This window comes from Colletotrichum aenigma (genome assembly GCF_013390185.1).
Source record: "Colletotrichum aenigma strain Cg56 chromosome Unknown KSG_Cg56_contig06, whole genome shotgun sequence".
Taxonomy (NCBI): Eukaryota; Fungi; Ascomycota; class Sordariomycetes; order Glomerellales; family Glomerellaceae; genus Colletotrichum; species Colletotrichum aenigma.
Genome location: NW_023500912.1, coordinates 2,523,455 through 2,547,265, shown reverse-complemented (window position 1 = coordinate 2,547,265; position 23,811 = coordinate 2,523,455). Strand labels below are relative to the sequence as shown.

Here is a 23,811-nt window from a genome sequence, read left to right as displayed (position 1 = left end):
CGTAGTTTTCCGTTCCCGCAAAAATCACAAGCCCATCGTGTGCCCGGGTCACCCAGAGAAACATAACCTCTAGTTCACGACCACGTAGCTGTTTGGCTGATCGAATTCATTTTGGTCTTGATTCTGCATCTATAACACAATCATTGTGGATGCAGTTTTCCCTGATGACCTCCCATCCGGTATGAAATGAATAACCCACACCGCAGTCACGCCGTAAATGCCAATGAGCCGATTTAGAACTTGGAGAACTTCTTGACAGCCTTGCCGGTGCGGGGAAGGACACGCAGGACGTTGAAGCGGACCTGGTGGCCATGTTAGCAACCATGTTCCATACCATTTCATGGTCCGAGAGATCGTGGGGGGGAGGTCGGAACATACAGTCTTGGACAGAGGTCTGCACTGGCCAACGGTGACCTGGTCACCCTCCTCGACACGGAAAGCGGGGGAAACGTGGGCAGCGAGGTTCTTGTGGCGCTTCTCGTAACGGGCGTACTTGGGGATGAAGTGGAGGTACTCGCGGCGGATGATGAGGGTGCGGTGCATCTTGGTGGAAACGACAGTGCCGGTCAAGATACGGCCACGGATGGAGACCTGGCCGGTGAAGGGGCACTTCTTGTCTGTAAGACGCGCCAACGTTAGCAATCGTGTTTCTCGTGGTGTTGCATGTGTGCATGTTCGTATATCCCAGCGCGCGGCGTCGGTGTCGGTGTCTCCAATCCTGAATTCCTCCTCTTCCCCTCGAGTGCCAAAATGATCTTTTTCGATGTTCTCGAGTGTCGCGAAATCCCATGTCGAAAATTTCCGTTTGCCGTGTCGCGTGCGCCAACATTCCCACCACATCATTCGCAGTCGGTGCTCGCAAACGTACCGATGTAGCTGCCCTCAATGGCAGTCTTGGGGGTGCGGAAACCCAGGCCGACGTCCTTGTACCATCTGCGGCCGCTCTTGCCAGGGCGAGCAGACTTCGCCTTGACCTTCTGGTTGAGGAAGATACCCTTCTGCTTCTGGAAAGCCCTCTCGGACTGGACGGTCAACTCGGTAGCCATCTTGACGTCGTGATGCGGTCGCGGGTCGACTGGGCGGGTGGGTGCTGTTTGGGTTAGAAGTCGAGGTGCTGAACCTTGCGATTTTTTTGGTCAGACTCAAAGTCGGATTGGATTGGCACGCACGAGCAAACTGATTAGGGCTTGCAACTGTGGGCTGTGGGTGTGGCTCCTTCCCTTTTTTTTTCGGGAAGCGAGGGCGGTGTGTGGCTGGTGCCTGCGGTCCAGCCACGGCGATCTGTGACCTGCCAAAGAGTGGGGCGAAGAGGAAGAATCGACGTCCCGAGGCGGCGACAGCCGATACCACAGCAACCACAGGCCCCCGAACGCGGTCTGTTGACATCATTCCTTAGCAGCCAATGAGAGGCCCGGTCAGAAGTAAACACCGACCCATGCAGCCCACCACCCGTGCTTGGGGTGTGTTAGGGGACTTTGAGGAACTTGGACATTCACGCCACCAACAATCGCGTTGCTCTTTAAGACGTGACATGTGCACGTCTGGCCCTCCCACTTGAAGCCTCACAGTCAAATCGCCACACCGATATTCAAAATGGCTTCATTCGGCGACGCGACCATGCCTTCCACGCGGCGGACGCGCAAGTCCATCGGCGCACCGACGACGTCGAGGAAGGGAACCGACAAGGAGAATGCGACCATCGACGTCGGCACCACACTTGCAGAGAGTCGTAAGAAGTCGCGAAGCAAGAGCATTGGCCCCGGCGGCCTAGACGCCCTCAAAAATGCAAATGGCAACCGCAGAGCAGTGAGAATGCTCGTGTTTTGGTCTTGTGCACGCCCGGCTAACGTTCGCAGTCCCTCGCCGTGCCGTCACGGCCCCCGCCGCGATCGATTTTGAAGCCCACGATGCCGCTCCTGCCCGAGATCCCACCACACCGCAAGCGTAACGCAGACCTCATCGACCTGGGACCGCCCCGGGCCAGCACCCCCACGAACGCATCCACCGGCAACTCCGCCGGCAGCTCGTCTGGTTCCAAGATTGCCTTGCGCACGGAGGAAGAGCAGCAGGCCGCATCTAGAGAACGAGAGGAGCGAGAGCGCAGAGATGCGCGACGCAAGTCGCTCGCCAACCGCAGAGTATCATTTGCCGCCGAGGCGACCCTTCACACGTTCCACGAGATTGAGTTCAACCAAGACTCGACAGCGTCAACAGACTCGACGCGACGTGCATCTAGCGCAAATGGAAAGGGATCTGATCGGGCGTCCACGCCGCAAGAGCAGGTGGACGAGATAGTTCCAGAGTCACCAGAGAACCAGAGAGAGCTCCACCAGAAGAAGCGCAGGCGCAGTTCCACAGCAAATCTGATGGACTTCACCGAAGATGAGAACACGGCCGCATCCGGTTTCAGCTCGGATTCTGAGCCTGCTGATGCGGTAGAGGAGGTGGATGGAGATGAAGAGGTCGAGGACTCGGACTCCAACAGCGATTCTTCGGATGACGATGGCACGATGATGACCATCGACGACAATGAGGTCACTGGCGCATCAGTCATGTCTGGTCGTACGGTCGCATCGGATGACGAGAACGACACCCTGGATGAGGCTCTGAGGATGGCTGCGCGACAAGCAGGAACTCAACGACTTGGCTCCGACGATGACGAAGAGGAGGAAGAAGTCATTCCTTCCTTCGGCTGGATCAAGAAGAAGCCACAGGACGAGGGTGCCAAGGACCAGGAGAACGCCCCTCCCCCGCCTGCGCGCAATAGTCCTCCCGAAGACGAAGACGACGATGACAAGGATATGGACATGGACATCACCTCAGCAGTTGGCGGCATTATGAAAGATAAGACCTCTCAGAGTGCTTTTGATCCCAACGAGGACATGTCGATGGATGTCACACGTGCTATCGGCGGTATTCTTTCTCGAGTCAACCAACAAGCCGCCGAGCCGAGCCAGGAAGACCAAACCATGGAGTTTACTACCGCCGTTGGAGGTATCCAAAAACAGAATCCCAACGACACCCTGTTCGATGAGGGTGAAGATGAGGACATGTCTATGGAGTTTACAACTGCCATTGGCGGTCTTCTGCCGTCCCAGGCCAAGAGAGACACCTCCCAGAAGCGTCGCAGGACCATGACTACGCGCGACAACTCGGTTATGGACGAGTCAACAATGGACATGGACATGACTGTTGCCATGGGTGGCATCCTCCCTGCGGCTGATAAGACTCTTCATGGTGATGAGACCTTGGGTATGGACATGACTGTTGGACTGGGTCGGATCATGTCATCGCCAGACAAGCCGATGGAAGAAGATGACGCTACAGGGGGCATGGACATGACTGTTGGCGTTGGAAAAATTCTTGGCGCTGCTACTGCTTCCCCGGAGAAGGATGAGCCTACCATGGACATGGATATCACCACAGCTGTTGGAGGTATTCTGCCTACTTCTGAGGCGGCCGAAGCAGAGGACGCCACGATGGGTATGGACACGACCACCGCTGTTGGAGGCATCATTGGAGGACCTCAATCACCAGAGGCCCGGATTGCCGCCAAGAAGCTCATGGAGGAGGAGGTCGACAAGCCCGACACGCCCTCCAAGACCATGTCCGTGAAGCCAGCATCGCCTGCAAAGAAGCTTGCTGCGTCCGTCAAGAAGAACCCCCCGGCAGACAGCCCCGGTTTCAACCCGTTCCAAGGCAGAAGCCTCCGCAACGGCATGCCTCGTGCGAGCCTCTTTGGCGAGTCGCCAGCCAGAAGTCCTTCCAAAAGCCCAGAGAGGAGTACCAGGACACCTAGCCCACCGAAGTCTGCAGCGCCACCACCAGTGGCCACGACTCCGTTGGACAGCTCGCCAGTCAAGACACCCCAGTCTTCCAAGAAGCGAGGACGGCCCAAGTCACCGACCAAGTCGCTCCCCAAGTCTGCTTCAAAATCACCAACGAGAAAGCCCGCGACACCATCACATGAAAATACTGCCAACCGTTTGAACGTCTTTCAGCAAGATCCAGCAACTGGAGCAAGGACGCCCACTGTTGTTCTCACTCCCCAACCCCGCAGGCATTCTGGTGTCGGCGCAGACAAGCCAGGGCTGGGATCACCCCGCGTTGCTGCTATTCTTGACCGACGAGGATCTCTTGGCGAAGCCGCCCAGCAGTTCGTACCTGGAAAGACCCGCGGAGTTACCTTTGGGGATCCAAAGGTCATTGAGATTGAAGTCGACAGAGACCGCCAAGATGAAGAAGACAAAGAGAACAGCCGTACAATCCTCGAGCGCGAGGCGGATGGCGAAAATGAGAAGGACGCAACGCTCAACCTTAGGGAGATGATTGACAGCTTGAGCCCGAAGAAGAAGCGCCTTCAGGGTCGCAAGAGTCTCCACGTTGGAAGCGCCAAGGGCCTGCTTGGCAAGCGTCCTGCCGAGCTTGACGACGAGGAGGAGCGCGAAGACAACGACGGCGTCAAGAGACTCAAGGGACACCAAGGAAGTCCTGTGAAAAACGTCAAGTTGGCCCAGCCCCCTAGCAAGGCCGAGACTACTGGTCGCAGATTGACTCGTTCTTCCCAACGCTTCTTGGAGGAAGACACGACAACTAAGGCAACCCCGACACATTCCGAGTCGCCATTGAAGAGTGGGAGCACGGCCAAGTCTCCTCACGGACAAGGACGCTTCAGAGATGTTGAGGATGATACCGCCACTCACCCCATGAACCTCGATGGCTCGCCTGTCCGACCCGACAATGAGCTCATGAACGACGAGTCTGAGGAGCGCATTCATCTTCAGGACTTCCTCAACATGACTTCCATCCGCTTCATGGAGTTGACGACGACAAAGCGGAGGCATACTCAGGCACCAGACATGTTTAGAGAAATGGGTGGAAAAGAGGACTTGTCTTTGGAGCGTTGTGTGGTCGCCGGCGCTTGCACGGTGCCCATGCTGGAACTTTACCAACACTCTTGCCGCGAACTGAAGAAGTACATTTCTGAGGGACGCAGAATCGTTCGAGAGATTGAGTCCGAGACCTTTGAGGAGAATCCGCCTCTCTTCCGGGAGTATATGTCCGCCTCTCCCGACTTCAAGAATATCCTCGACAACCAGTTCAAGAACGGCAAGACCCATGCCCGTCTTGAGAGCAAGGCCATGTGGTACGAGTGGCGAATGAAGCTCCAGGAGGGTCTGAAGGAGGGGCTTATCAGGATTGTCGAGGGCATGAAAACCGATGAGAAGGTTCTCCAGCAGCAACAAAAGCTGCTCGCCTCTACCCTTCCTGCGATCGTTTCTCGTTTCACCGAACTTGAGCAAGAGTACAGCAACCTGCAGGCCGTCGCCAATGAACTGGCGGACTGCGACCCAGAGGAACTCGAGACCGCCAGGGCTGATCTCGCCGAGGTCGAAAGCGACGTTCAGGAAAAGACTCAACTCATTGCCGAGCTCCGACAAGAACTCGAGGATGCCGAGCGTGGTGTTGAGGCCCTCACGCAGGAGAAGCAGCAGTGCCACGAGGATATTAAGGAAGCGGAGAAGATTCGCGAGGAGTGCCGAGGCTGGTCGACAGGTGAAATCAGTGCACTCAAGGGTATGTGAAAACTGGATTCCGTATCTTTTGCTTAGCTAACTTGACCCCAGGACGAGTCGATGCCCTGGAGAAGCAGCACGGTTGGGCCGTCACCGGCGTTTCCGGCAGCCAAATCTCCATGACGTACCTCCGCGAGATTGAGATCGTGTTCGACATTGCATCCTTCCAGCCCCGGAAGAAGAACGCGAGGATCGACCTGTGTTATATTGCCGCGAATCGCGCATCCAAACCCGTGCCGTCAACGCCGGAGAAGGAGTTTTTCCTGGAATGCATTCGGGACCACATTCGTGGCCTGCCGCAGAGCCGCACTAAAATTGCGGATCTCCTCCACATGGTTCGCACTGCGTGGGACAAGGCTAATTCCACCTCCAACCATGTCCGTCGGCTGAACATTACCTTCCCGACCACCGTGGCGAGAGTTTCTGACTCGTCTATCGCGGTCAAGTCTTCACTTCTCATGGCGCCGCTGGAGACCAAGGTGGAGATTGCCCTCGAGATCAGGGGAGCGAGCAAGCCTGACGGAGTCGATTTCTCGCTTCACCCTGAGGCGACAGTCGTGTACGGGGAGCATTTCAACACCCCAAAGATTGCGGAGTTCTTGTCCACCCATTTGGGTGAGGCTGCCTTTTCTCAAGAGGAAGGCGCCCCTTCATGGAGCGATGTGGTCGTGGACCTTCACGAGAGACTTTTGGCAAGAGGGAAGAAGCAGTAGGAGTAGCAGGTTTACGTTTTGCTGCAGGCATTACCAGTACTACCTTGTAATGAGTGATGATGGTGGATTATTGTTGCTGGGATTATGTCGGTGGGAGGCAGGTTTGGTTTAATGGCGCCGTGAGGATACCCTGTGTGTAGTCGAATAACGTACATTTGGTTTTGTTGTTGTCGTATTACCTTACCCAAATGAGATTATTTTTGGTCAATTGTTTGCATCTTGCTCTTAAAGGCGTGATCGTCAACCCAATTTGGGTTCTACGGTTGACTATGGTGTGAGCACGACGAATTGATTGAAACGGGTATCAGTCGCGAGCAAAAAACAGAGGAGTAGAGGGATCAATTCCAATTAGAAACTAGAAATCAACAATCGGAAGAACAAGAAATAGACGGAAGACCGCCAATGTCGACTGGGCAGACGGCCTTTGTCCCACTTAATTGTGACGGATGCAAGCATTTGTTCTCGAGTACTGAGGCATTGTGATCCCAATGATCAATTGAACATAGAATTCATTGAAAACAATGAGATAAAACGCTAGAAGCAAACGCAGTTTAGAATCAAAGACGGTTGGCAAACGGACGGAATCAAACGCGGCCAGACGAAGTGGGTGGGGGGTGCTCGGTGAGGCCCACTCACCGAAAACATCACGACTGCAACGTCATTTTCCCAAGGGCTGCCTTTTGTGCGCTCCTGATTCCTTCGCCAACCTGAAGAAAATTTCACCACAGTATTACTGACGTCACTAGGGCAAGGAATTCAAGACTTGGGTGCGACGGGCTCAGGTCCCCTGAAGGGACCGCTGCGTTTGGTGCCTTAGGGTGCTGGAGCGTTGGCATCTCAACTTCACTTCAACCCGATTAGGAAATCCTCAGCTCACCCGCCCCACTCTACCGCCTCAGGCACGTGACCGACCTGCCCTCGTCGTCCGGTCAGTCTATTCAGTCTCGTCTCCCGACTCGGGTTTTGAAAAAAACCTCTTCCTCTTCCCTTCTTCGCCAACGTTGAGTCGAGATACCTTCCCACATTCGTCGCTTTTTAGCAACCTTTCATCGCTTTTTAGCACGAACCCATCTCAATATCAACGACAGCTCCCCCTTTTCGTCTTACGACGCTACTTTACTTTACTTACATTTCTCTAACCAAAGATTCCACACTCCACTCACCATCATGGTCACTGAAATCTTCATCGACAAGGCCAACCTGGTTCTCCAGGCGGCCGCCAATCATCCGTTCCTCGCAGTTCTGGTCTACCTGGCCGGCATGGCAATCTCTCCGTTCTGGCACTCTGCCAGATTCGCCGAATGCTGGTACCAGTTGACTGGTGGACTGCTTGGTCGGATATTGGTGGACGTCGCCAGCGTTGTCGCCTGGCCCATGAAGCTTATCATTGCCTACAAGGCTCTATTCTGGCGGATGTTGATCTCTTTTGGTCATGAGATACCAACGGATTCGGCCCAGTGCCAATTCGCAAAGCCCGGGACTTCTGGACCCCGGCCTGGTACCCTCTTCGACGGACTCCCCTAGCAAGGGAGCTCGACGAACGAGAGCCCAGTTATGTGAGCCTCCTCTCCTTCTAGGTACTCTCAAGTGTATTGCAGATTGCTAATCCAGCTGTCAGGCCCCCCGGTCCACCGCCTCCAGAGGTGGACCAACCCAAAGACCTAGCGACGGAAGACGCGCGCCTCGTCAAGGAGGTTACTGATGCTGATGCTCAGCTTCAGCAGCACTCTGTCGAGAATGCCGCCCTCATCGAGGAGATTACCAAGCTAAAGGAGAGAGCCAACTTGAAGGAGGCACAGACTGAGCAGCATTCGGCCGAGAATGCCCGCCTCACTGAGGAGGTCGCCAGTCTGAAGGAGAAGCTTCGGAAGTGCGAGAAGACCGTGAGGTTGATCACTTCTTTCAAGACGAAGGTTGCAAGTGTACCTGAGCTCCGACTCTTGCGCCATCATAACTACCACATCATACCAAAGGCCGAGCAATTCGGCATATTCCACGTGAGCGAAGGGAAGGTCCTCCAACCTCCCAACGAGGCCACAACGAAGCAACTGTCGCTGAGCAAGGTCATCACCGTTGCCGACACCACCCCCGTCATCGCTACTCCTGTTGTCTCCGACAAAGCCACGGTCAATATCGCTCCTGTACTCTCGTATAGCAGCATCTTGATCGTCGCTGACACCGCCCCCATCATCGCAACTCCCGTTCTTTCCTGCACCGGAATCCTTACTGTCACGGATGATGCTCCCGTCAACGTCGCTCCTCTGCTATCTCTTACCAACGTCTTCACCGTCACCGATAACGCCCCGACCAATGTAGTTGCCATTCCTTCTCCTGCTAGAGTTCTCCCCGTCACCGACAACGCACCCATTGCCACCATTGAGCCCGCGATTCCTGCTTCAGGTGTGGTGTCTATCGACGAAGATAGTGCTCGAAAGGACGAATTGAATGACAACGTTCATGAGGAGGCGCAAGACGAGGGCGAGACCGAGAAAGAAGAGAATCAGGTCACGAAGTCTGACGAGAAGAATGAGGTTGAGAAAGAGCAAGAGTACGAGGACGAGAACAAGACCGACGGCGAGGATGAGCGAGACCAAGACGCAAAGAAGGACGACGACGGTGACGACGACGACAAGGACGATCACCACGATCTGGGCGGCGGCGGAGCAGTCTTGATGCTCCCCGATCATTCCCTGTCTGCATCTTCCACACCCGCGCCTCCAGAACAGCCCACAACTCCTGACACCAATGTCTTGGAACAAGTCCATACTCCCTTAACCGAGTTGCCTGTTCCCGCTCTCCCTACTCTAGCACTCAAATCGCCTGCCACACACAAGCGCAGACTGAGTGACCCTGAGGAGCCACAGAGATCCGGCCATGGACCCGCCTCTTGTCCAATCCCTACGGAATCCTCAACCTTGCCGTCTATCTCTTCAAGTGCTACAGTTGCGTCTGCCCTCGTTACTGCACAGCTTCCTACGTCCGGAAATGCGCCTGGCTCTTCAGCTACAATTGCCCCGAACGCACAGGTTGACGACAATGAGGCGATGGAGGTTGTCGAAACCCAGCCTAGCGACAAGACCGAGGGATCTGAGAAAGACAACGGCTATTTGATGGACGGCGTTGTTGGTGAGCCCACCGTGGCAGTCGAAAGAGTCGCCGAAACTCACGACGGATCTATGGACGGTGTCATTCAGCAAGCACCTCCTGTCGCTATTGTTGGAATCAACAATGTCCACGGAGACGCCATGGAAGTTATTGAGGTTGAGACGAATCAAGATGCAAGAAACATGATAGAAGGCGTTACACGATTCGAGACCACAACGAGAGACGACCTGGAGATGGCCGATGACATCGGATCAGCCCAAGACTTCAATATGCATCAATACGCCGACCGCGATATGCACGACAACTTCTCAAGCGTCACTCCTGCCGTCGAGATCGTGGATACGGACATGCAGAATGATCCATTCTTCGCTTACACACCTCGCCAGCCCGCGACGCAAGTCGCCATCGACCGTGAAATCGAGATGGACATTCTAGAGGATCTTCGTCCCGAGTTGCCGGCCACTCCAGGCGAATTCGGTCCAATCGATGAGATCTTTGATGAAACCTTGGTTGAAGCCGGTCCTTCTTCACCGCCGTTGATTTTGTCACCGACAATTCCAGACGAGTTTTATGCCCATCCTCCACCAATGCCTCTCAGGGTGTCATCTCCAGACCCCTTGGATGACCTCTACTCCCTCCCTCCTTCAACCCCTCCCAGGTCGCCATCCCCGGACCTGTTGGACGACATTTACTCCCCCCCTCCGCCATCTCCTCGCAGGTCTGCTCTTCCCTCGCCCCCCGTCGCTCCTGTCCACGAGCAGAACAACCAGACGCAAATTCCGACGGGAACAGAGTCAGTGGCAGAGCCCGCTGACCGCGTTAGCGAGGAGACTACCGAGCAACATGAGCAAATACGTACGGGAACGACAACGGAAGCCTCAACAAGACCACGGGCAACTCAGCAGCATTCGTACACGCTGACATTGCCGCTTCAACCTTCTGCATCACAACATTCACCAGCTACGCCCGTGACCCCGACCCCCAATCCACAATCAGCGGTTGGCGGTCCATCATCGGTCTCGCCTCGAAAAATTATTCGCAAAGGCCCACGCCCAGACCCCCTCCGCCCCTTGCGAACAACAAAGCCGTCGTCTCAGACTCAGAAGTCCAAGGATACGGGCTGCGCCAGATTGGGACCAGACGGACGGGTAATCCGCTCCCCTGCCGCGAGACCCCCTGAAGACCCCAAGACCCCAACGTCAGTCAAGGTTCTCGCACCCAAACGTAACGGCTCGGCGGCAGACCCAAAAGAGGCTTCCCGGGACGCATCGCGCATCTCGATCTTCTCGATCTCTGACCCAATGCCCGCACCGGCCTCGACCCCCCGGCAGCCGTCACAGGCAAGTAGCTGCTCAAGCAACAGAGCCTAGGCAAAGGAGAAGAGGACCCAAGAGGATGCCGTACAGACTGGTGATACCCCCGTGTCGAGCTGGTTCTCGCAGCACCGGCAGATTCTGCCCCTTCCCAGGAGCAACAGAGCAAACAGGTCCGAAGAGGACATCGCAAACCATCAACGGAGTGTGTACACAGCCAGACGCGAGTTGGAGCAGGAGGTTGAGGCGTCTGAAAGGGAAGAAGCGGCTGGTGGCGAAGACGGCCACCGGGACCGAATTGTTCGGGTTGTGGAGAGGGCCGAACAGAACCAGTCCGAGAGCGTCTTCACGTACGGAGGGCACGCAACCAGAGAAGAGCGCCTGGCTGTCCTCCGCCTACTGACCGACATTCTTGGGCGTCGGAATCAGGATGCTGGGGCCGCTAAAAAGTTCAGGAGTTGGGGGGGAGAGAGGCGCCTCAAGCTCTTGTCTAAGGAGAGGTGGCAGGACCTGCCCGGCGCCCCGGAAGATCAGAAGACTTTCCTCACCAGACAACAGGTGAACGATCTTCTGGGGCGTTGGATGAGGTACCTCCTTGAAGGACTTGTCCAACAGGGTATCGTGTACGCAGATGAGATGGAGGGGATTTTGAGGGAATGGATGAGGATGGTGGAGGAAGAAAGGCGGTCTCAACGGCAATGAGTCAATACGCTCTACTCAAGATGAAGAGGATAGGGAGAGACGATGGGAACACGAAGAAAAGAGATGAAAGAAGAAAAAAAACCGCGAAAACACACGAAAACACACGAAAATCAAACAAAACGAGAAACAAAAAAAACAAGCCTACGGAGAGTGGGGAGAGTCATTGAAAGGAGAATCTGGCCACCGGCAAAGCTTGTTGTTTGAGTATGGATGTTTCATTTCTTTGTTAGATTACCTGTTCTTCAGCTTCGTCCATCCATTTGTTCCACCACCTGTCCGATTCTGCGCACTTTCGGCATCGTCCAGGGCCCAGGCATCGTCCTCCAAAACCTCCCATTCCGGCACGGCCACCTCGCTCAGAAGCTTCTTCTTCAGCTTATCGGCAAGCTTCAAGGGGCTGGGGAGCTTGAAGCTGCGGACGAAATCGGAACCCTCCGCGCCTCCGAGGAACGTGTGAGTTGTGCCATGGGAATAGCGTCCCATCCAAGACGACGCCTTTCCGATTTCTTCTTGCTCTGGATTGTCGTGCTTCGTTGCGGGCGACGAAGAAACCGGGGGATAGATGCGACCTGTCTGAGTACTATGCAGCTGTTGGCCGATGAGCAGATTGTACAAGTTGCGACCCATGTGGCAGACGTCGTCGAACGAGTTGCGATCACCGACAGAGACACCCTGTGTGGAGCAGGCCCAGGCGATGTCGTATGCAAGCAGGGTGACGCCCTCGAGGAAGAGCGAATGCGTGACGGAGTCTTCTTTTGCGAGAGTGGGAAGGGCCTTATCGACATAAAGTGGCCGAGGTCGCGGGACATAATGAGGCTGGCTGTCTCGATCATCTGAGGTTAGGTTGTGGATGACAGAAGAACCAGGAAATGGGACATCGCCGTGCTGATAGGAGGAAGCGAGGTTGAAGATCGTGGGACAAGGATAGTCCCGATGCGGAAGAGTGATCTCTGCGGGCAGGCGGATCGAGAGATAATGCGACGTCAGTACGACGATATGGGCCAGGTTGGCAAGTGATGTGGACAATGTCTCGGGAGACACGGCTGGCAGGGTCAGTGAGAAACTCACAGCATGTATCCAGTTGAAGCAACTTACCATTCATAGATGAAAGATCTATGACATCAACCCCACCAATCTTATACTCATATCGAGCTGAGGACCCTTTCTTGATTCGGCGAAGTCCATACAACTTGGCAGCCTCCATGCACAGAAAGGCTCGAGTAGTCGCCATGTTATCGGCGCTGCGGTTCCATTTGTACTTGGTTACCGAGATCGAGCGCTCAGTCTCATCCAACTGTCTGGATCTCCGGGCCTCAGTACCATCAGAGGCAGATGTCAGATCTGACTTGCGGCGCGACAAAGCAGCTTTCCGGTCAGCGATTTCTTTCTTGGCAGCAGCGATTTCCCGCTTCAGCTTGTCGGCTTGCGCGATGATCTGAGCGGTCCTGTCCTCGGCTTTCTTCTGGTCGGAGACTGAGGCTTCAATAGCGACGGCGGAGGTTGAAGAGTTAGCCGGGCCACTCTGGGCCAGCAAGTCGTTGATCTGCTGCTGGAGAGACTCGTTCTCCATCAACGCCTGGAGATTCCTCATACGGCCTTCATAGCAGCGGTTGCGCGCATCGACAGCGCAGAGAAAGGGCCGCTGCTGGGGATGATGCGGTCTTTGGCAAATGTCGCAGTTCATCTTGGCGGCATGCGGCGAGTCAAAGTTCGAAGTGACGCGAGGAGACGGCGAGTTTCAAAACGATCAGGGAGCGGCATGGGCAGAAAGTCGCAACGGCAATGACGTGGGGAATTTGACTTTCTGGCGGATGAGGTTGAGTTGAGTCCAGGACGTTCGGAGGGAGACTGCGATGTGAAATACGCAGTTCCCAGATCGAAGTCGCAGTGAGTCGGCGGCAGTGTTCAGGCGATCTGACTGGGCAGTTCCTGTTCGAAGATATCGAGTCACGAGGGCGAGGTCGGGTGAGAGGCGGCGCTGAAAGGAAGCCAGCCAAGAAAGGAAACAATCGAGGGCCGTGGTCGCGGCGGCACTCCGGGCAGGCAGCAGGGGGTCCCCCAACCCATTTGAATCCCTGCGGCGCGCCACAGAGGTGCTGTGGCCAATCAACGCCACACTTGCCTGAACAGGCCTTGGCGGTCGCAGCGCAGCAATGGAGTGAGGCAAGCACCACTCTCGACCGCCTTCCAGGGTTGAGCAAGGTCCAGTCCAGTGAAGCGGTCGGTCCAGTGTCGCTGTCAGTTCTGAACTTCAGACTTTCTCCACTGAGCCCAACAGCGAACACTACTACTACACCACCAACACTCCCTTTGTGGTGACCAAGAACGACGTTTTGAAAGGAGAAAAAACAGAAAACTTTATTCGGGCTCGGCCTCACAGTACTATCGTTTAACACGAAACATCAAAGAAGATGGCCGAGGACGCGAACGGATCACAGAGACCCAAGTCTCTTCAGAGCACCAAGACGCCTGAGCCGCGGGTCGACCAACCGGCAACCAACGGCCACGACAACATCTCGCCAGGCACGCCCGGTCCTTTTCCTGATTTCGACTGGGAAGACTTTGAGGCCCGCTACGAGAAGGCGCTCGCTGACGCTGATGAGAAAGAGCGAGAGCTGTTGGAGCAGTTTGAGGGCCTTGTCAAGGTGCGACTGCCCGCACAAACCATTGCAGAGCCCAACTGACCATGCATCTAGTACTTCAATATCTGGGCTTCAACTTCCAGCGCCCATGACAATGAGCGTGCAGTCAAGCGCCTACACACAAGACAGAGATACGTCAACATGCAAGAGCAGAATATGGCTCAAAAGCAGGAGCACAGTGAGTCCCCATCCTTGCATCTTCCCACTCAACGCGTCCGACTCACACCGTGTCAGTGAGGGAGGTTCTGCGGGCATTTCAGAGTGCACTTGCCCTGCTGAGCCGGAACTAAGATTTGGCCGGGGAGATGGGGTCGTAGGTGACGGATCGAGACTTCCAAGAGGTCCTACACTTATGCAGAAAAATGCATGGTTTTTGGCAGCAGATGCACTTGGTCGCGTCCACTCGTTGCTTCCAGCGTGACGAGGTAAGGTCTCCACACGTGATCCAAGCTCGCGGACGCGCCTGGCCCACTACATGTCTTTGGCCTCATTCCGTCACCTTTCAATTTCTTTTCTTTTCTTACTTTCAACAAAACCACAAACGACCAGAAGTCTCACCGCCGCATCATTCTAGTCGCTCGTCATGGCCGCGGTCGGATCGGGTCAAGGCCGTGCCCATTTCGCCGTTCCAAATATCAGCAACGTGAGTTCAAACGCGCCAACCTGCCCCGTTCTTCATACTGACATTTGCCAGGACGAGCTGACGTCGTTCTTTGAGTCGCACTTCTCTGACGCAGCTTTGCAAGGGTTCAAAAGCGACTTTTTCAGCCCAGAGAAGCATGCAGGCGATGAAAACGCTGCCTACGACGACGAAGAGTACTACGAAGAAGAAGGTGACGGACTTGGGTACTACCCGGATGGCGTCAAGCGCACGCTCACCGATGAGCAAATTGCCATGTTCCGCCACTCTGAAATTGAAGCTCTAAGAAAAGAGAAGGAAAAGGCCGAAGAGCGTCGTTCTGCAGCCTCGCAAGCAGATCTTGAAGCTGGCGAGGTCGGCGACAATGACAGCGCCAAGGAAGCCGCGACACCTCAACCACCCAAACCAAAGAACAAGAAGAAGCGAAAAGCAGGCAAGAACAAGAACCACGAACCCAAGCTCGACCTACGAAAAAGAACTTGGGACGTTGTCGAAGCCGGTCTCGACTCTCTTGACTACGACTGAGACCAGCTCGGCAACATCGCAAAATAATTCCAAATAGCACTAAGGATCTGGCTGCTGCTGGGAAGAAACATGGGCCGCACACACGCTCATGGACCTCTGATGCACGCCGATATTCATTCCGGGCACGCCTGCAGCATTGCAAGTTCGACTCGAAACCCGACGTTCAGAGCAGCTGAAACCATCAATCACGGGCTTGATTACATGCAAGAAACTCATGAACACGACGTGAGTCCAATCGTTCTACATCTGGAGCAGATGCAAAAGAGGTATGTCGCTGCACTTTCTTCACGTTTGATCACGCATGCAATGATGAAAACCTGGTATCGTCATCCTTAGTCGGAACCCAAGCTCCGGGTAGACGACGGCAGTTGACTTTAGTTGACAGCCTGAGCCTTCGAGAGCTAGGACATGTCGAGCAATAATCTTCTCTCTGAGCATGCCTTGAAGTTTTCCGGAATCTTGTCCATGGTCTCTTGATATCAGATGCTGACTGCCTGGGACAGATTGCGAGGCAAAATTGCCAGGACATGGTCGTTATTGACGTGAGGACTAATGCATCATTGTACAGAGGATACAGGGAAGACTTTGTGAAATGGATTGTATCAGGGGTTGAACAGTGGGCAAGTACACATGACGCGAGATGCGAGATGCATCCACATAGAATATTAGGAGCCGGGCAAGAGGGCTGCCTACCTGCCCCAAAACGAATGGATCTGACCAAAGGATTTGACATATGTTTCTCGAATGCATGCAATGTGACGCGTTTGCCTGTTCTTTTGTGATGCTCATCTTCTGCAGCGGCCAAGGACATATGGTATGGAGCTCCCGTGGCAACAAAGTCCTTTGTTCTCGAAGATGTGCCTGACACAGTCTCACCCAGACAACTGCGTCTGGAATTCGATGCAGCCTCGGGATGGCATTCTACTAGAAGCAGCAGCAGCAGCAAAGCTGGAACAGCGGCAGCTCGCTGCATCGAGATTGGACGGTGGGGTGTGCACGGATCAGGCGAGCTTATCGGGCGGTCTGGACGATAAGCCTGCAGTGGACTGTCAGGCGCGTTAGGGGCCCGGCTCGGTCGGTGGCCAATCAGGCAGTGCTCTGAGGATGGACCGCTAAGCCTGATTTTAGACATCCCACCTTGATTTACTCCCTGCCCCATTCCCTCTCACACTGCACCACTCACTCCCAGAGTCCCAGGTCCACGTCCACCACGCTTGTGTCTGGCGACCGACCAACCTCAGCCACGACCCAGACCCCTCCTTGTCTGCCCGCCTCCGCCGCAAAATCCAACCTACCTACCTTACGACAACATCATCACCATCTTCTACCAGTCCCGCGCGCGAACGCCGCAACGGTAGCCCAACATGGCGCGGGTGTACGCAGACGTGAACCAGAACATGCCCCGCAGTTACTGGGACTACGACAGTGTGAACATCAGTAGGTTTTCCCTCCGCCGGGTAGCACTGCGCCTCGGCCGAGTCCCTTGCAGCTCTCGCCAGAGCTTACAGCCGCCCCGTTTCCCTCCCATCCGGGTCGCGATCGCTGACAACGTCGACCTACAGGCTGGGGCGTGCTCGAGAACTACGAGGTTGTTAGGAAAATTGGTACGTTTTTTGCACTCTGTTGGGGGTGGTGGTCCCCGCGCGCCTGCGCGCATGCGCAATCCCGCATACTTTTTTCGCGCGAGTCGAGTTCGAGGCAATATCGTGCGAGGCTGACGAACGGTTGCAACAATACAGGTCGTGGAAAATACTCGGAGGTCTTTGAGGGCATCAACGTCGTCAACTACCAGAAATGCGTCATCAAGGTCCTCAAGCCCGTTAAGAAGAAGAAGATCAAGCGTGAGATCAAGATTCTGCAAAACTTGGCTGGAGGCCCCAATGTTGTCGCGCTGTTAGACGTGGTCAGAGATTCGCAGGTAAGCTGGGACTTTTGTTGATGCTATTCGGACGACGGGTGCTCGGGAAGCAATGGCTGACCTTTTTCTCCTTGCAGAGCAAGACGCCCTCTCTGATATTCGAGCACGTCAACAACACCGATTTCCGAAGCCTGTACCCCAAGTTTAACGACCTTGACGTTCGGTACTACATCAACGAGCTTCTGAAGGCTTTGGACTTCTGCCACAGCAAGGGCATCATGCACCGCGACGTCAAGCCTCACAACGTTATGATCGATCACGAGAATAGGAAGGCACGTGGATTCTGCGCAGAAAGCTGAGGCTGGGGATACAGACTAACCGTGATGCAGTTGCGGCTCATCGATTGGGGTCTGGCCGAGTTCTATCATCAAGGGACAGAATACAACGTTCGCGTTGCCTCTCGATACTTCAAGGGCCCTGAGCTGTTGGTCGACTTCCAAGAGTACGACTACAGTCTTGACATGTGGAGTCTGGGTGCTATGTTTGCGTCCATGATCTTCCGCAAGGAGCCATTCTTCCACGGTAACAGCAATTCGGATCAGCTTGTCAAGATCGCCAAGGTGCTTGGCACGGATGATCTCTTTGATTACCTTGACAAGTACGAGATCGAGCTTGACGCGCAATACGACGACATTCTGGGTAGATTCCAGAAGAAGCCGTGGCACTCATTCGTTACCGCCGAGAACCAGCGATTTGTCTCTAACGAAGCAATCGACTTCTTGGACAAGCTTTTGAGATACGACCACCAGGTATGTTTCGCGACCGTCACACGGCCAGCACAAGCTAACATGTCCATAGGAACGTTTGACGGCAAAGGAAGCCCAGGCGCACCCGTACTTCAACCCGGTTAGAGACCCCGAGGTTTTCAAGCAGAACTTGGCCCAGCAGAGCGCCTCCGGCGTTTCTAGCAACTGAACCTAGACCATTGTTCTGCCCAGACTGAGAATTGACCCACGACTCTCGTGATGCCCTCGACCACACCCGCTTCGGTTCTGCTATGAGCCGGCACCCGTTAGCGGATCAGCGAGGACTCCCTCCCACTGGCAGCCCGCCCTGTCAACTAGGCTCAACCCGTATCCTCTCAATACGACTTTAACCTTATCTTTGGACAAAGCATGAAACACAAACCTACCTACTTCCCCTCACGAAACGGAATGACTCTCAAGACCGGTATCAATCTATTTTTTGGGCGATGACACAGATGGTGGTATACAGAGAAACAAAGGCGTAAACCTCAATGCAGGCGGGAGGATTGAAGGGATTCGCACAGCGGCGGAGGAAAGTAAGGGACAGGGGACGGAGAATCTGAGATGCCCTAAGGACCGGCGAGGTATCTTCACCACATGGAGGGGAAAGGCGTTTCACGAGGTTGATGGCTCCCTGTTTCGTTCGAAATGCCCCCCTCAACGGTTCCTTTCTGTCCATGAATCTGTGCGGAAAGCTTTGCATAAGTGGTTTCATCATGGTTTTCTTTTCTTCTCTACTGGTATTCGTCTTGATGTAGCGACTAATGAGGAAGCGTATCTTTTGCTTCCAGATCCCCCATGCACATTTGATCCGCAATGCCGCTGCAACGGATACCAAAACTCCATGCTAAAGCGCCCTTCACCTCGTCATCTACAGACACGTAAAGCAAAAATCTCTATCGCATTTGAATCCATCCTCTCCGCACCGCCTCATATGTCCACCGGGCGTCTTGACAAGCGAGCCGGATGGACTGCCGAATTGCACCTTTGTCGGCGTCACAGCAAAGGCCCACGCCGCCTTGCGCTTCTTGCCCCTGTCCGTCCCCCCGCCACTTCCGACGTTGTGGCTGCGCTGCTTCATGGGCGTCGTGATCTTGGTCTGCGGGCCGGCGAGTAGCACGGGCGCGTAGGACGTCTTTTTGCGGCCACTGGAGCCCGGGGCGGAGCCGCCACTGGTGTTTGTCCAGGACTTGAAGAGGTCGAGAGTGAGTTCGTCTTCGTCGTCTGAGAGGAGGGAGATGAAGGAGCGGCGGGCGGAAGGCGTGCGCGGGGAGGCTTTGATGGTGGAGGAAGAAGGGGCGGCGGGAAGGGAGGGCTGTTCGTGGTGGTGAGTGGTGGAGGCCGCAGGGGAGGATGGCTTCTTGTTGAATTTGACTGATTTGCGTGGTTTGAGGGCGTTTGAGGCGCGGCGTTTGAGGGGGCTGCTTGAGTTGAGGTTGAGGGTTCGCATCGGGGACGTCGCGCCGTTTTCTGGGACTGCGTTGGACTTTCTGGGACGGCCAGGTTTTGAACGGGGCGGGTTTGATGCTGGGTTATGGGTTGGGAAGGGGAGAGCTGGCAGTTCGATATCCACTGACTCTGGCTCAGGTTCAGCCTCGGGCTCCGTTGCGCTTTCTGCGCCGATGTCGTCCAAGAGAGGGACGGAGAAGCCTTCTTCTTGGTTGTCTTGACTGTCTGGGAGATGTGCGTCTTCGGGGATGGCGATGGGTGCGTTGACAGTGCTGGACGATGCTTCGGCCCTGTCTGCCACCTCTGGTTCCTCTGTCTCAACGTCTGGTAGGACTGTATCTTCCTCATCGAGTTCTGCGACGGGCCGCTGCTCCATTGTGGTCGGATCTTCGGTGCTTTCTCTCGGAGAACTGTGCCCTCCCGCGTTAAGGAGCTCTTCCGGGGTCTCGGCTGGCTCTTTCGGCGTTTCCGGCTGCGGAGCGTCAAGATTCATCCCGTCCAGCTTGTCTGCAAGGGGAGTCGCCGGTGAACTCTGGATCTGGTCTTCACCATCTTCCTCCTCCTCCTCATTGGCTGTCGTTGTCTCTGCATCATTTAATGGCACCTTAGACGTAGAAGCCACATATTCGATATCATTTGGGACTGGGGCATTCGTATTTCCGATAGGGGAGGCTGGAGCAGGTTTCTGGGTCCTCGCTGCGACTCGCGTAGTAGGAATGCCCTCCTCGTCGTCCGAGAAGTCGTAGGAGGGGTCGATTTGGTGTCTGACGAATTTCTCTTTTGGTGGTTCAGGGGCTTTGCTGGGTTGGTTCTCGGTGGTTTCGGAGGGCTTCGCTGCGGAACTGCTGTCTGTCTCAGGCATAATTGTGTCCGGATCAATCTGCAGCTCAGAAGCTCCGGGGATTTCTCCAGGGCCTGCTGTATCCGATTGTGTCGGAAGCTCGAAGGCTTCATTCAACCCGTAGGTATCGGCATCCTCAGGCTCTAGCACCTCTGTAACTTCTCCCGGCGGAGGGGTCTTTGATAGCAATTCGATGACAAGCTTCTGCTTTGGTAATCTCTGACCCTCGTCGCTCGTAACGAAGTTAGGTGTCTCTGACGAGATCTCAGCTGCATCAGCCAGCTCTGCAGACTGTACTTTGCCTGGTTCGACGTGGTTTTCTGCTGGCTGTACTTTGGCCTGAATGGCTTGCAGTTTCTCCTTTCCTTGCTGTCCCTTCGATGGTTTTTGTTGCTTCAATTTGCTTGTAGCTTCTTTTTGAGAGGGGAACGGCTTTGTCGGTGCTTCCTGGGTTGCTGAATCTTCAACAAATACCACAGGCTGGTCTTCCTCAGCGTTTTTGTCTGATGTTTCAACACTTGGTTCCCGATCTCCAGTCGATGTTGGTTCTTTCTTCTTCTCGGCCCTTGGTGCCCGCTCCGCAATTGAAACACCGAGAATGTCGTCGTCGTTGTCGTCATCCTGGGCAGTGAACGCTTGTAAAAGTTTCATCGACGTAGGCCTTCCCACTCTCATGGACTCTTGCCGCGCGCGTGACAGCATCTTCATGTCGATTCGGGCGGGATCAGCGGTCATCTTCTCCTCCTCCGTGTCTGGCCTTGAGGACCAGATAGACTGGTAACTGATAGGGAAGCGATATCTCGAGCCGTGCATGTTCGCCATCAGACTATCGCCAACTTTTGGTTTGCGAATCTCGGGAACCTTCCATGTCGGGTCGGCGGGCTCTGGATCTGCGCCCCAGACACTCCCGGGGAGAACCGAGCTGCTCGACCCCGGCCTGCGCGGCGCCACGAGACTTGACAGTCGCTGCTCTGACCCTAACCCTCCAATACTTGATAGACTCGGGCATCGCTGAATTTCGGTACTTGGTCTGCGAACAAGAGCTGTAGAAGTACTTCCGCCCTTCTTCCCGTGCAGAATTCTCTCTTCCTCCTCTTCGTCGGGCTGACCTACAGTTTCGGTTCCATGCTCCTCATCATCTTCCTCTTCGTCATCAGAGCCAAAAGCCTCTTCCAGAAGCATTCCCTCGTCTTCCTCCTCTTCCTCATCCGGAACGCCCATATCCCTCTCATGTCGCATGTTCTCCAAGTGACCATTATTGATGACAACCTTGCCAGTTTTCAGGTCAATCTCGTCACCAATGCCCGTGAAGTCCTTTTCGTATTTTGCGAATATGTGCTCAAATGTTGACTTCAGTTTGAAGGCTGCGAAATTCCGAGACTTTTCAAGCTGGTAGCCGGGATCCCGCATCTGAGACACCTCTTCCGGCTCGTAGTTGAGCTCATCGTCCTCGTCATTTTGTTGTTGACCCAGGGGTGATGGGCCGGTCCTCGGTCGCTTGGCTGGAGGCTCCATGGTGACTCGCAGGCGCCAATGAGGCCGATCCTCTCATAGTTTTATGAAGGATCGGATGACGGCGACGACGCCGACGATTGGCATCCAATGGCGGTGATGAGGTCGGCCAACATCAACTTGTTGACCCTGAGATTGAAAGACGCGGTCGCATGCGACGCACGGACTCTTCAAGCTCTCGCGTAAAGTGGAAGGGCACGGACCACGTGGGGTGGTGCGGTTGCCAGGGAGGACCGCTGTGACTGTCCCTGACTTGCAGCGACTCTAAAAGAAATTAGCGTGACATTAAGACAGAGCCCCCTAGAACGGACCAGGACACCGCTGGAGTCAGCTGCGCCCCTCCACTGAGCCTCTCTAAAGCTCACCAGACCGACTGCGTGCCTACCGACGCCCGATTACATCACCAGACCTTGAACATCCTCAACCTACCAACTACCTCCCGCCGCCGAACACCTACCGACTACACCGCGAGTCGCGCAAGCATGCGCGCAACGATACAATGTACTGCCAAAAGTGTCGCACACCCCTCAAGCTCGACAGCTCCCTCGAGGCTCTGAATCCCGCCGCATACGATCTCCTGGTCGGTCTGTGCAAGCTTCAGATTCCTTGTGTCGCGGTGCCTAGCTAACGGTTACAGCTTCCTCTTCGCAAACGTCCCCCAAAAAGTCGCACTCCTCACGAATCCCACACTCCCAAGACAGCCAGAGAAAGGCACTTTACGATAAGGTGTCCCAAAATGCTGCTTCAGCAACATTCAAGCGCCACGGCAGTGGCCCGTCGGGCTCGGCGCAAAAAGACTCGACGATGTCATTCATCTACCTGACCGAGTCCCAAGTCGCGCAGCCCGTGCTTTCGAGACCAGAACCCCAACCAGCGAACCCGAAGTCAAATAAAGGAGGCAAGGCTGGTTCAAAAGGCCAGGAGGAACCGTCCAGTAAAGCACACGAAGTGGAACGCATCAACAAGCTATTCGAGATTCTATCCGCGAGATCCGATATCGACCACCCTGTCTGCGTGGAATGTACGGACATGCTGGTGGAGGGTCTGCAGAAAAAGCTCGAGGGTGCGGCGAGAGAGCGCGACGCCTATGTTGGGTTTCTGAAGCAAGTCCAGAGCGATCAACCCAGCGAGGAGGAGGTAAAGGCGCAAGAGGAGGCACTTAAGCAGGCAAAGCAGGTCGAGTCCGAAGCGATGGCGGAACTCCTGCGCTTAGAAAAGGAGAAGGCAGCAGTGGACGCCGAAATTGTTGCTCTGGAGGAGGAAGCGCAGCAACTCGATCGGGAGGAGGAACAGTTCTGGCGCGAGCGCAACACCTTTGCGATGAAGCTGGCCGACTTTCAGAACGAGCGCGACAGCATCAACTCCAAATTCGACAACGACGCCCAACTGCTGGAGAAGTTGCAGCGATCCAACGTATACAATGACACTTTCTGCATCAGTCACGACGGCACTTTTGCTACCATCAACGGCTTGAGACTGGGTAGGACCTCTAGCAAGCCTGTGGATTGGCCCGAGATCAATGCCGCATGGGGGCACGCTTTGTTGTTGCTCGTCACCGTGGCGGACAAGCTTGGCTACAAATTCGACGGGTTTGAACCGCAACCCATGGGAAGCACCTCCAAGATTGTTCGATATGAGCTGCCCTCCCCCGCTGCCAGCCGTCTAGGTTCTCATCGCAACGCCCCACCTCCAGCACCGAAGAAGCATGTTCTGGAGCTCTTCTCCGCCGGAGACCTGCCTCTCGGTTTGACGTTTATGCACCGCAAGTTCGATAACGCCATGGTCGCCTTTCTCGAACTCGTGAGACAGCTCGGTGCTTTTGTCCATAGGCAGACCGCAGCAGACGGCCATCCGCTTAGTTTACCTTACAAGATTGAGAGTGACAAGATCATGGACGTCAGCATCAAGCTGGGAATGACCCAAGACGACGGCTGGACCAAGGCCTGCAAGCTGACACTGACATGCTGCAAGTTTCTGCTGGCGCACGCTAGTAACGTGAACACAACAGCAAGAAATGCCAACAACTAAGTGTGACGCTCACTGCCTTCTGCATTTTCTTCCAAGGATACAATATCTCGGCGTTTGGCCCATGGCGGGTATAGAATAGCGTGGGGGGTCTGAGGCGTTCC

The 23,811-nt window shown here is 55.1% G+C and overlaps 9 protein-coding genes across 9 annotated transcripts; 6 read left to right on the top strand and 3 right to left on the bottom strand.

Moving 5' to 3' along the window:
- Positions 1 to 233: 233 nt before the first annotated feature.
- CGCA056_v009732 (40S ribosomal protein S11-B) lies at positions 234 to 1,046 on the bottom strand (the record flags this gene model as incomplete). Its single annotated transcript, XM_037324979.1, has 3 exons — positions 234 to 302; positions 379 to 617; positions 869 to 1,046. The coding sequence occupies 3 exons, from the start codon at positions 1,044 to 1,046 to the stop codon at positions 234 to 236; spliced, it is 486 nt and encodes a 161-aa protein (XP_037177061.1).
- A 547-nt stretch (positions 1,047 to 1,593) lies between these two features.
- spc7 (Kinetochore protein spc7) lies at positions 1,594 to 6,289 on the top strand (the record flags this gene model as incomplete). The annotated part of the gene is made up of 3 exons (XM_037324978.1): positions 1,594 to 1,806; positions 1,857 to 5,577; positions 5,628 to 6,289. 3 exons carry the CDS (start codon positions 1,594 to 1,596, stop codon positions 6,287 to 6,289), a joined length of 4,596 nt encoding a protein of 1,531 aa, XP_037176371.1.
- Positions 6,290 to 7,456: 1,167 nt separating this feature from the next.
- CGCA056_v009730 (uncharacterized protein) lies at positions 7,457 to 11,409 on the top strand (the record flags this gene model as incomplete). The annotated part of the gene is made up of 3 exons (XM_037324977.1): positions 7,457 to 7,704; positions 7,908 to 10,212; positions 10,765 to 11,409. The coding sequence occupies 3 exons, from the start codon at positions 7,457 to 7,459 to the stop codon at positions 11,407 to 11,409; spliced, it is 3,198 nt and encodes a 1,065-aa protein (XP_037177317.1).
- Positions 11,410 to 11,640: 231 nt separating this feature from the next.
- On the bottom strand, positions 11,641 to 13,093 carry ATG14 (Autophagy-related protein 14; the record flags this gene model as incomplete). Its single annotated transcript, XM_037324976.1, has 2 exons — positions 11,641 to 12,452; positions 12,505 to 13,093. The coding sequence occupies 2 exons, from the start codon at positions 13,091 to 13,093 to the stop codon at positions 11,641 to 11,643; spliced, it is 1,401 nt and encodes a 466-aa protein (XP_037177145.1).
- A 727-nt stretch (positions 13,094 to 13,820) lies between these two features.
- On the top strand, positions 13,821 to 14,341 carry CGCA056_v009728 (uncharacterized protein; the record flags this gene model as incomplete). Its single annotated transcript, XM_037324975.1, has 3 exons — positions 13,821 to 14,054; positions 14,106 to 14,229; positions 14,286 to 14,341. 3 exons carry the CDS (start codon positions 13,821 to 13,823, stop codon positions 14,339 to 14,341), a joined length of 414 nt encoding a protein of 137 aa, XP_037177146.1.
- A 293-nt stretch (positions 14,342 to 14,634) lies between these two features.
- On the top strand, positions 14,635 to 15,216 carry CGCA056_v009727 (uncharacterized protein; the record flags this gene model as incomplete). The annotated part of the gene is made up of 2 exons (XM_037324974.1): positions 14,635 to 14,694; positions 14,746 to 15,216. The coding sequence occupies 2 exons, from the start codon at positions 14,635 to 14,637 to the stop codon at positions 15,214 to 15,216; spliced, it is 531 nt and encodes a 176-aa protein (XP_037177163.1).
- A 1,364-nt stretch (positions 15,217 to 16,580) lies between these two features.
- cka (Casein kinase II subunit alpha) lies at positions 16,581 to 18,049 on the top strand (the record flags this gene model as incomplete). Its single annotated transcript, XM_037324973.1, has 6 exons — positions 16,581 to 16,653; positions 16,779 to 16,820; positions 16,956 to 17,134; positions 17,212 to 17,379; positions 17,464 to 17,883; positions 17,933 to 18,049. The coding sequence occupies 6 exons, from the start codon at positions 16,581 to 16,583 to the stop codon at positions 18,047 to 18,049; spliced, it is 999 nt and encodes a 332-aa protein (XP_037177164.1).
- Positions 18,050 to 18,751: 702 nt separating this feature from the next.
- On the bottom strand, positions 18,752 to 21,685 carry CGCA056_v009725 (uncharacterized protein; the record flags this gene model as incomplete). The annotated part of the gene is made up of 1 exon (XM_037324972.1): positions 18,752 to 21,685. One exon carries the CDS (start codon positions 21,683 to 21,685, stop codon positions 18,752 to 18,754), a length of 2,934 nt encoding a protein of 977 aa, XP_037177156.1.
- A 496-nt stretch (positions 21,686 to 22,181) lies between these two features.
- VPS30 (Vacuolar protein sorting-associated protein 30) lies at positions 22,182 to 23,710 on the top strand (the record flags this gene model as incomplete). The annotated part of the gene is made up of 2 exons (XM_037324971.1): positions 22,182 to 22,266; positions 22,320 to 23,710. The coding sequence occupies 2 exons, from the start codon at positions 22,182 to 22,184 to the stop codon at positions 23,708 to 23,710; spliced, it is 1,476 nt and encodes a 491-aa protein (XP_037177191.1).
- Positions 23,711 to 23,811: the final 101 nt, after the last annotated feature.